The 12,180-nt window shown below is 38.0% G+C and overlaps 1 protein-coding gene across 1 annotated transcript; it reads left to right on the plus strand.

The window, feature by feature from the left end:
- The first annotated feature begins 1,106 nt into the window (after nucleotides 1–1,106).
- LOC576679 lies at nucleotides 1,107–9,777 on the plus strand. Its single transcript, XM_776960.5, has 4 exons — nucleotides 1,107–1,415; nucleotides 5,384–5,955; nucleotides 6,999–7,162; nucleotides 8,810–9,777. Exons 1-4 carry the CDS (start codon nucleotides 1,201–1,203, stop codon nucleotides 8,927–8,929), a joined length of 1,071 nt encoding a protein of 356 aa, XP_782053.2. The 5' UTR covers nucleotides 1,107–1,200; the 3' UTR covers nucleotides 8,930–9,777.
- The last annotated feature ends 2,403 nt before the right edge of the window (nucleotides 9,778–12,180 follow it).

A 12,180-nucleotide genomic window follows, 5' to 3' on the forward strand; every position in this document is an offset into this window, starting at 1 on the left:
GCACGTTTTAAAAGCGATTTGAACGATTTTGTAAGCCTGATTAGAAACAGAATAAAGAAAATCTATATTTTGATTCCCCCTATACATAACCGCTTTCAATAGGACAGTGGTATAACTCTACTGGGGCATGGGGAGGGACGTGTCTTCGTATCGAAATTTAACTAAAGGTCCACAGGGAGACAGGGGGAAGGAGGGGAGGAGGGGGAGGGATGAGAGGGAGGGAGAGATGAAAAGGGAGTGATGGAAGGGGGATTGAGAAAGGGGAGGAGAAACAGGGAGAGGGGGCCGTTAGCCCGGCCCCTTCACTCCGGGAACGGAGGGACCGCATGCGTGTTCCCAAAATCTCCGGCCGGTATTGACTTTACACACCAGACTTATGCTGAAAGGGAGGGGGGGGGGGGTGTGCTGAAAAGGCTCGTATAACAAAAGAAAAAGGTCTACCCGTATTAACTTTACACACCGGATTTATGCTGAAAAGGGGGAAGGGTGCCGGGAACAGGCATATGCGTACCCTAAATAACACTGAGTGGGAGGGGGGGGGGCGCTAGCTAGACGAAGAAACATCCCGAAATCCTCCCGCTCGACCCCTTCGCTCACTTGCATTTAAATTTGTCAATAGCCAGTGCCCTTGACTAAACGCAACTTTAATTACGTCACAGCAATCGGATGAAAGGGTTTCGTATCTATATTGATCTTTATTTCAATGGATTTTCTTGGTATATTTCCAGCTGCCATAAGAACTTAGTCTAATTTACAGATCTTACATGCTTCGGAAATATTCTCTTCAAAATACTGCCTTCGATCCCCTCCCCACAAAAACAAAACAAAACAAACAAATAAATTATAACATAGCCTCAAGTAAAAATTTGGAAAATGATATTCGATATGATCAGAGAGGTGAGACATAAGTTACCAGATAATATGTTCCACGCAAACTTGAGGGTTAGAAAAGTGCTGGAAGCTGACCAAAATCGATAATCTTGTCAATGCTCAGTTCAATAATTCATAACATCTTCTACTATGCAGGCTGTTTTTGACGTCATAACACAGCTGCTCCTCTCGCGAAATCAGTCTCCCATACGAGCACACAATACGTTCTATGTGCATAGACTCACCTGCGTCCTTTGTGGCACCACACTCGGCCGGGTCTTTTCCCGCGGTTCTTTTGTCAAACGGTGTTTGTTTTCAAGTGACCTCGGAATGCGGATTGGTCTTCCGTGTGTGTTTTCTAAACGGGTTATAATACCACTTATATCTTCGCTTTGCAGACGACAGACGTCGAAAACAACCACCTGTGCTAACTTGACGGTACACACTCCATTATATACCAGCGTTTTCCTGCCAGTGACATCGCACATAACGTCGCATGTAGTGGTGAATAACTTCGTTCAAAATTCACGGGACAACATTTGGAGGTAAGCCCATTCGTGCATGTACTCGATAAATCAAAACAATTATTTTGATGTCCTAGTATAACCTATAGTTCTGGTATAATTTGTACTGGTAGGCCTACTGCTACTCAGAATAGGCTACGTGTATGCATGGTTCCATGGTCGATGCCAACATCTAGGCTGCATGTGCTGAAAGTAATTTCCTTGTGCAAAGATATTGGACGGACATGTACGTATATTTCAAACTTAACCCCCCTCCCTACCCTCCCCCCCCCACCAACAAAAAAAAAGTTACGCTAGCAATGCAAGCACTGAAAACTGTCAACCTGTTCAATTGCATGGTCTTTTTTGTAGACCTTCATGTAGACCGGTGTACTGTTATCACGGCTATAAAATTATGGGCTCTAAATTTTACCACTTATTTTACCAGAACACTTCCCATATTTTGCCACACAGATTGTGTGATCGAATTCCAGTGTATATATATATTTGTGTATTTGAACGGTTTATTTACACCCTCGTGATATTATGTGCTCATGGTATAATACCATTCGTGCAGTCCTATAGCCTGTACCACGTGAACTATACATGGATATTAGTCGAACTCGAAGGATCAGTCTCAAGGAACTGTTGTGATAACGTATTTCCGTGATGAGTTTGGCAGGCACAATTACATCTATGTTGTTCCGCCTTCAAGTGAATAACTGTCTCCATTAAGACACTTATCTTTACATTACTTTCCTTCTAGACAGCTACGTTCTCAAAATTCTGGCTTACTTGTTACTCCTAGGGTTAAAACAAAGTGGGGGGAACGAACCTTCGCTCATGCTGGGCCTTCGTTATGGAATACTCTCCCTCAATGGGTTAAGAATAGCAGTTCTGCTGAGGTGTTAAAAAACAATCTTAAGAAATATCTGTTTAATTTAGCTTATAATTGATTACCATTACCTTTCATGTCTGTACCTTTCTTATCGCACTTTGTATAAATGCATCATGTATGTATTTCATCTTTTGCACAAGCTGCGCCTTGAGCATTTGACTGTCAAGTGGATTTGGTGCCTTATAAATCATATGTATTATTATTATTATTATTATTATTATTATCTGCTTTAAATATACACAAACACCGGCCACCATTGCGATATTATTAGCGATGTCACAAGTGGTAGATCATAATACCAATACAACAACGTACGAGACCATAGTGGCTTTTAAAATATACGAACAAATATCATAGACCTATGAAATTCGCTGAGGAAATGAAGGGCAAAGGTCATGGCATTGTTTCTCCGAGGTAGAATTATGTTGTCGAATTATCCGAGAAGCAAAATGATTACATATCTTTTATATACTGGTGTGTGTGTGTGTGTTTTTTTTTTTTTTGGGGGGGGGGAGGGGTGGCAAGTGTCTGTTTTTGCTGTTTACCTCGCCCCATCGCTTGCTTAAATATCCTCTCTAAAATTTTGATTAGAAGCTATGAGATTCACTCACATATCATCTGGATTTGTAAATGGTCTACACCTATACAAGAGAAGGGGTGATTGATTAAAGCAAATAACGCTCTAAGTTCTAGGGGCATATTTTTATAACACAAATTAAATGACTTTCTTTTTGTTTTATGATCAGAGAAAGGAGAAGACATTCTTTCGGAAGAAAGAGGCAGTGATAGTTTATTCCAGATTCCTTTGAAACTTCTTACAAGCAGATTGTGTATTCATTTAACGTGGTTAGGGAAACAAATATATCACTTAACCTTGATTGTTTGCCTGGAGAAGAAAACAAATCCATGTATGCATGAATTATAGAATATATGACGGTAGTTGGCTTGTACACATATTTCCGCATGGGTGTTGTTGACTTTCCCTCTCTCTCTCTCTCTCTCTCCCACCACTACCTACCATTCTGATTTCCATAAAATGCAATAGATATGACAGCGGGACAAAATTACTGGTAGTGAATAGCTTTCATATCTCAGCGTGAAGGCAACAGATTTTACCACAACAACCCTTGTTATGAAATGTTATCTTGTAATTTGACAACATCGATTGGTATGAGGGTTGTAATATGAAAAAAAATGGTTAATATGAATAAAGTTAGACACTAATAAGCCCACAAGAGAAGGAAGTTCCCTAAACGTCCTCACCAAAAATTATACAAATTCAAATTGTTCATGATTTATGTGAAGAAATAAAATAATATTAGTGCATCCACACAAAAACATATTACTCTCAATATAACTTGGATTCTGGTGTAAGGAAGTAAGATTTTTAGGGGGAAAATAAGAAATTTATATTATCAATATAAAGAAAACAATTATTGGTGGATAGTGAGGCAATGACGTCATAGACTCATGAGTGAGTTGCCAATTTCTCTTGTGATTTTCATAGTCATTAAAAATTCATAACTTTTTTTTTAGTAATCCAATTTTGCTCAAACTTTTTTTGATTGGTTTGTCTGATTTTTCTGCTTTTATTAAAAGTAAGTTATTTTTGGAGTGGACTTGCCCTTTAGGAGTTTGGGGTTCCTTTATCGAGGAGAAGAAACATGTAAACTGGCATTCTTCAACAGTACGTAGGACTCTTAAAAGAGACCGGTAGCCCTCTTTCGGACCGTGGAATATTTTCTGTCGTGACAATGAGTAAGAAACAGCACCCCCGAAAATGAAGAGGAAAAAAAAAGAATGTTCAACCTCTTTTTTTTTTCTTCCTTTTCAGAGGTGTTTTTTCTAACTTGTTTGCGACTGGAGATGGTTGCGGGATTTCCGGGGGAAAAAAATGATCTGCGGAATATAATCACGATCGGGGAAAAAAGTAATGTCCCTCCCCCTTTCTGACAATCTTGTGTTTGCCCCTGCCTTTGTGTTGGGCCAGTGTCCGCTCAGTTATAAGTCGTTTACAGTACAAGTAATCCGTGTGTCTTGAATATAATTTATGTTATTAAATACGGGCAAAATTCATTTCAAATTTCGTTCAGAAAATACAATGACCCTTGCTTTTCACTTCATCTCTCAAAGAAAATTTCCTACGCAGGCATGCTTCCTGTTTAAATCAATGGCGGCCTGTTTTTTCCTTCTTTCTCTTTCTTTCACTCTCTCTCCCTCTTTTTTCTTTTCTCTCTCGCATATTTCCGTGTTTGTAGACCGTAGATAAATCAAAGAGATGTTTTATCGCCCCTTCGTTTCACCCACACATAGGTAATCTACACTTCTTATTTCTATCATCTATCATCATACTTACATGATAACTACGTTAAGTTTAACGAAGAACCATTTCCTTTCATATACATATATACATATATATATATATATATATATATATATATCTAACAATCATTCCAGGAGACGAAGGAATATTCACTCTTGAACAGGGTGTACACTGCCTCTCAAACACACATGAGTTGTTGGGATTCGTGTCCTGATCCCTTGGAACTGTTTGCTACCCGTGGTATTAGTGACAGTCTTTGTTGATATTCGCGGTAGAACTATTTGTTCAGTCGCTGTTCTCTGAAGATCTTATTTGTTTTAGATTACCTATCTGATCTTTGCAAAGCCATTGATCATACCTGAACGCCTGTCCAGAATCAGTAATATAGTTCATAGGTAAGAACAACCGACTATTATGGAATATATCTAAATCATTCCCTTTCAGTGCCCCGTTGCTTAAAACTTAGCATTGATGGTAACTTTTCCATGCCAACCTCCACGGAGACCTTGATTTGATTAGCTGTTGAGTGGTGTTGCCACGGTATTTGATAGTGATGGAAAATTTGCCATGGGTGGTAAGTTGTATGCAACGGGGCTCTGGTATGTCGTGATGTTCTAGTTTATTTATTTTCCTAGATGTCTATAACGATGATAAACCAATTATAACATTCATATTCGCTTCCTCATGATTTTTATCATTTTTTAAAGCGGAATATCAGAACATGTTGAAAAGGATTTCATGTCATTCATGACCGTGACCCTCTTATTGATTTGATGATCTTTGGAACAGGTTGGTGGATGGTGCAGCGATGGACTACCTCAAGACAGACATCCTGACTCACTTGCGCGAGGGTCTCCTGGACACCTGCCGGCACCACATCCATTTCCTCTCCTGCCATCTCAAACACTCTTCCAATGGTCTCTACCAGCTGGGTCAACGGCTCAACGAGAAAGTCAGTATCCGCAGCCGTAGACTCCTCCACAGCCCTCCGACAGAAGATGACGTTGTCAACCAAGCGAAAGTCCTGTGCCGAGACTATGCCTACGTGAAACTCAGAAAGCACAAACTCCTGTCCAGAGACATCTACGGGAAAGCAGGAAAGCGAGGTCCCCATCAGATACAGTTCTTGAGGCAGAAGGCGGAGAGAGATGCCCAGTCGGGTCAAGTGAAGACCAGGTTCGGTGATCCTGGGATCGGACCATCTGATGTGTCTAAGGAACTCATCAAGGTGGCCACAGAATTTGAAAAGTGCTTCCCGTATTTGTATGAGGACATTACTGAACAATTACAACTCAACTTCCAGTCGCCAGCCAATATCCTTAGTGTCTACAATACAGTTGGAGCAGATATATTCAGGAAAGGTAATTCATGGTCATGTCAGATAAAGCCTAACAAGAAGGCCTTCATTTTTATGTTATGGTTTCGTGAATACAAGAATAATGATGTAGAAATAACAAAGTATGGCTTGTTGTATGCCAGCATTCATCTTGGTTACAAACTTGTAACATTATAGTATCGCAATGATCATTGAATGTCGTCCACTTAGTGATCATGATAGTTTGAACATAATTTTGTTTTAATGCCGTAAGAATAGTCAAGTAAAATACAAAATGTTTAATGCTATTATGGTTATAACTCACCGTGTGTCTTAAGCAGATGCGGATTGTAGGCCGACCACTGCGATTCGCAGAAGAGATGCACTGCCAGTTGTGGCGAAAGCTTAACCTGAACAGTTAAAAAACTGGCTCGTTTAGAAAAGTAGATTAATTTGACAAAACAATTCTTTATCGGGCTGCATCAGGAGGGAGGACAAGTTGTAACGAATTGGAATTCGGCTTACAAAAAACCTGCGATGCATCACATGGTTCTAGCTGTTACTTTAAACGTCAGTCGGTATTGGTTAATACTATAAAATATGGTTGCAAGAAAGTTCGCAAACAGTTTTCATTGTCGCAAACAGTTTTTCTTGTCGCAAAGAATTTATCTTTCCGCAAACAGTTGCAAGCGTTTGGAAAACAGTCGTAAGCCTTTGCAAACGGTTGTAATACGGTATACACGTGACCATAATTATTGTTCCTATATGAAATTGACCCATTGAGTACCAGGCGTTAGCAAAAGGTCCCAAACATTCATAAGTCGTGGCAAAGGATTGGCAAATAGTTGCTTATCTTCTCGCAAACATTCGTTCAAATATTGCTTATTGTCGCTAAACATCGCTAAACGTCACAGAGGCGAACCCTGAGTTTCGCCAACATTCCTCAGAAAAGTTGGCGAATCCAAAATTCGAAACCTTTTCAAAAGCATTGAATTTCGCCGCTCAGTGAGATACCCCCTTTAAAGCATAACTGTTATTCGTAAGCTGCTAATGTTATGATAATCTCGCTTTTTATTTATTCGTATATAGGTATCACGTGGGCAAGAATCGTAGCCTTGTACACCCTGACAGGCGCCCTCATCGTTGAGTGCGTGAAGCAGGGTCAGCACAGCCAGGCTAACGCACTGGTAGACGCATTGCAGAAGTTGGTTCGGAAGAGGCTTGCCAGATGGATCATCGACCAAGGAGGATGGGTAAGAAATTTTACCGTGAATGGTGACAATACTATTCTTCTTTCATTCATATATGTAATGTTTGTTTACCAGCTGAGCACCTATTGTACAATAATTCGTCCCTATTTTCACGAAGTGACGGTAGTGAATGGTAATCCCATACAATTTGAGTGCGGAATTTCCTCACTACCGTCACTTCGTGAAAACAGGAAGAATTTAAGTATGTGTACTTGTATCTGCACTGTAAGAAAGGAAGGGGCACTATAAACAGCACCACCGCATGTTTCTTTTTTGTTTCTCTTTTTATCTTTTGATTCATTTAGACTGGTCACTATTTATAGCCGTCCTCCATTCATTACCACAAACTATTTCACCGGGGCCTACAGCTTTCCAAGTTTGCTTTCATGTAGGTCCCATCATATTTCTCCCAGTTAAATCAGTACTCTATATTGACCACTTATTTTTATGTTATGTATTATGTATCATTGAAAAACAACTTGCTCTTTATTTGAAATGTATATGTAACATGAGAAATATGAAAATAAATGAAATTAAATATTAATTGCTGTTTCACCATGTGAGTAGTCCTGAAAAGGACTGTCTGGTTTGCAACAGTTTGGCTGTTGTTGTCTTGAAGAGTAATATGAAATAATTCCATTGATAGTGCAACTGATTGATGGAAATGACGTGCTTGACACCAGTCTGAAGAATGCCTCAGAGGTTTTCCTTACTTTCCGGTCTTCACATGAAAAAAATATCGTATTTGACAAATTGCATACTTAAAGGGAAATCCAACATTGATAGCAAACTACTTAGAGGACAGCATGGCAATCAGAGAAGTAGACTTGTGAGAGTTTGAATGAAATCGGACACAAAACGAGGAAGTTGTGAAGTTTTAATCCCTACAGGTATGGGGACTTCAAATTGGCTGAATCGGTAATGTCTCTGTTTCCCATTTGTTCCTATACACACAATTTTAAAGATATGTGGCTCTGGAGGGTACATTCTCTATAGAGGACCAATAATGATATAATATATTTTAAGTAGCGCCCCGACGGAGAAGGCTTTTTAGTGGAAAAAAATAAATTAGTGATAATTTTGTACACGACAAACGGGAGAGCTATCCGCGTCTACATCACGACTCACTGACCAAACTTGAGATTAGCATAGACTTAGCGATCTCATATTTCAAACATTCACAACTTTCTTATTATTGGTCCGATTTATTTCAAACTTCGCCACTCTATTTCTGTTATTAATCTGCTTTCCTACTAATGAACTTGTTACAAGGGTTGGATTTCCCTTTAACATTAAAAAGAGTCATCTTCATAGTAAGTCGAGTAAGAATATAATGCGATATATTTTACCGTGAATTGATAGCTTCTGGAGAAACTTTTAAAAACCCAGCCGTTTGCCAACAGCCCAAGAGGAAACGATGTCATCTAATTTATCATCAACTTCTTACACAGATCAATGAATGTAAAACTTCAGGATGTTAAACAAAAATTTAGATCAAAAATACTTCAATGCACTTCGTTGCAAAGCGTAATAAGAATACCTCAGAATTGAGTTATTTTTGTAAGTTAAACGACTTTTTTAATATTTTGTATAGATACTCTCTTGTAAACTACACTTTTCATTTTTGTTGTGTTAATTCTCTTATTATAGATTGGGCTGGTGGTACATTTCCGACAGAAGCAGTCTTCTATCACGGTGCTACGGGTATTAAGCTTGGTAGGGTTGCTCCTAGGTGTGGTCCTGGTGTTTTGGTGTCCCCGACGAACATAGCCCGCTGTGAGCTACCAAACACCGACCAGTTGTTCAAGATATGGACAAAATTATGGAGATCTTGTAGAACAATACGGCCACATGATTCCAGCCGAGCGTAGGTATGATCAGTCTCTCCAGGTTGTGATTAGTGTGGTTTACTAACGAAAAGTTATGCTTAAACTAGAGTCATAATGCCTATACTATCATATAGTACACCAGCCCATGTGCACGGCCAAACTGACTCCTGACAGACTTGATAATCTAAATTCGCTCGGTCTGGTTTCGGTCCGTTGGTGTGACCCGGGTTTTAAACCTAAAACAGAACCAGAACGGAGAGAACATTGATTTTTCAATTCAAACTTGTTCCTGAATGAAAGTTGAACGTTTATCGACCGTTCCCGGAGGAATTGGGTCTACTAAAGGTATGCTTCTTCTATTATTTTACGCACGTGATTATTTACATTTATGAAGAGCAGGCCCTCTACGATATGAGAGAGCTATTACGCAGTACATCTAAAGTACGCTTCACACGTGGCGTCATTTGCATGACTTAGGACTCGGTCAGCAATTCACGCTAGTCGTCTTTGACGCACCAGCCGAGAATGATATCGGACCGAGAATGATTGCAAACAGAACAGATTACACGTTTTGTTGAATTCCTGGCGTAATGCCTGATTTCTGTCATAGCCTCGATTGGTGATTGGCGTTGGTAATAACGCAATTAAAATCACGCCTGGTATAGACGACGGCTGTTCATCCAGAGTACCAAAGCGCCATAAGGCCTTTAAAAAAAGATGTTGTATTGCCCTTCAGGTTCCAAAACATGGGTCAGTCGGTCGGAATTTTTGTTTTAAATTTTTGTTTAAATATTTTTTTTTTACTCCCTCTTTGGGCTGATATTTTTCAGTTTTAAATGCTTCAATACATTTTTTTTTAACCGACCGTAGATTTCAAGATATTTGGGTCGGTCGCAAAGGGCAATACAAGTATACAACATATATTTTTTGTATAGGCCTAATACTGAAACTTGTTACGTATACACGCGTGCAAGTGTAGTTTCTATACCAATTGTACCGATACAACATTGCCATAGATAGTTTGATGTTTGCAACCGTTTTTTGAGACAATAATGACATCATTTCTGTGTGGTAGGTCCAGGGTATTTAATCTGTTGTGTTCCGTACGTTAGAAATCAATTAACATTGTGTATGCATTTCTTCATATTTTGTGTGATGTCGTCTATATTTGGGTTGCCAAGGCCTCACAGTTCATTAGGTTTACACAAATCTTTGATGTAGTATGGGGCAAACTTCCTTGCCTTGTTATAAACGTAATACCTGCATTGAACCTGTTTGTAAACTTCAGAACTCTTCAAAAGTTGCGATGCAGTTTCGTGTTCAGAGTTGCCTCGGAACAAATTGAAACAGTTTTCGATTTAGAAATAAAAAAATTAATTTGATCGACGAAATCATTATGAGCTGACACCTGCTCATAATCTAAGTTTAATTTGAATTCTCGAAATACATGTACAATGTAGTTGCTTTGCACAAAAAACTATTTGCTTTCACTGAACACAAGATACATGTAAGATATATACGCATATAACGATGTGAATTTATGGTTGTATTTAACTTTTTTACATTTTATTCTACATAGTATTTTTGGTCATGATAGCACGGATGCTAAGCATTATGATGTAATTGGAAACTGTTTTTATATTTTATGTAGCTGGTCTACCTGATGTTTTAAAAATGTTATCATCAAAACGCCAAAGGTTTATATGTTCTCATAGCATTGTCTACACTACAGCAATATTTTATTTTTAATGCGCACAATGAGTGTATTTATGAAGTTTTTTAAAAATGTCTTTAAAATATGTTTATGGTACAAATGTGACAGGGCTTAACAGGGATAAGAAAACATGTTTTTGTAACACTTCAACCCCAATCTAAACCTTACCCCAATTCTCCAAAATATTTCCTACCAAGTCTCATGATATCGAAAATTATTGTTTCATGCTTGGGGAATATTTTGTTGTTTTTTTTATTGTTAGATTTTGGGGCATTTTTATGAATATAAGCAGTCGAGGCTAAGAAATAATTTAATGTTTTGAATCGTCTACATTAAACAGGGTAAATGGATATTTAAAGAATATTTTAACGTTATTACATAAACACATTAATTTCTCAATGACTACATGCACAGGAAGTATGGAAATAAAATATTTATAGATCAATTCTTTTAATTGAGATCGAAACGTGTGTTTCTTTTTAAGAAATGCATTTGATGATATTCGTCACCTTTTATTTCTATTTTTGATACAAAATATTTTCGTAATCGTAACTTATCCATTCATTAACAAAAACATCTCATTTAAAGTAACTCGTTCTGTTTATCAATGGACATCATTTATTCAGCCTTCCCATTTATATACATATAATAGATGGTTTTACTTGACCTTTTTAAACCAGATAGTTTTATCCCATAAAATATTTCATCACTCATTGTCTTTGTCAAATTGTCTTGTTCTTTTTATTACCAAAATAAAGATAGCATTAATGATCATGAACTTTGTCTTTCACAGTCTTGTCGATAATTTTGTTCTTCAAGCAGAAGAACTAATTTTGTGTCATTGAATGGAGTGATGGAATGATATGAGTTGGAACTTTGTGTACAGTTGATTTCATTATATACTGTGATTTGAACAAATATCATCGGAGTTAAAGAGAAGGTTGAGTTCCGCTTGGGAGATGTGAAAAATGATGTGTCAGCAATATCATTGTTATTATGCATGTGTGGAAGAACACCAGTTAAAAAATGTTCCCTGAAAAGCATGGCTCTTCAAATGCCTTCATATTCTAAATATGACAGGTAACAGCTTAAAAATGAGGCCCACGTTTGTATGCCACATGTTTGTGTAGTCCCATATACATCTTTCTGTGTACAGTGGTTATTACTTTACCACGACTAGGCCAAATTTCTTATCATTATTTTGGATGATTCCAGAACCTTGCAGCACACAGTAATACTTAATTGCTAAATGATTTATTTTTTCTTATCGATTCCACACCGTTTCTTTCACAATACAATCGCATGACCAGAACTCAACTTTATTTTGAGAACTCTTTTCAAGATGAAATTACCTTTGGGATTTTACTTTCGTAATTCAATACCTTACCACCGATTCAGAAAGTATCGATCCTATTATGTAATCAAATATAGTCGCAACAACACATATGCAAGTTCATATCAACCAGTCTGACTAAACT

The sequence above is a fragment of the Strongylocentrotus purpuratus genome, unplaced genomic scaffold (assembly GCF_000002235.5).
Source record: "Strongylocentrotus purpuratus isolate Spur 01 unplaced genomic scaffold, Spur_5.0 spur5_scaffold_12, whole genome shotgun sequence".
Taxonomy (NCBI): Eukaryota; Metazoa; Echinodermata; class Echinoidea; order Camarodonta; family Strongylocentrotidae; genus Strongylocentrotus; species Strongylocentrotus purpuratus.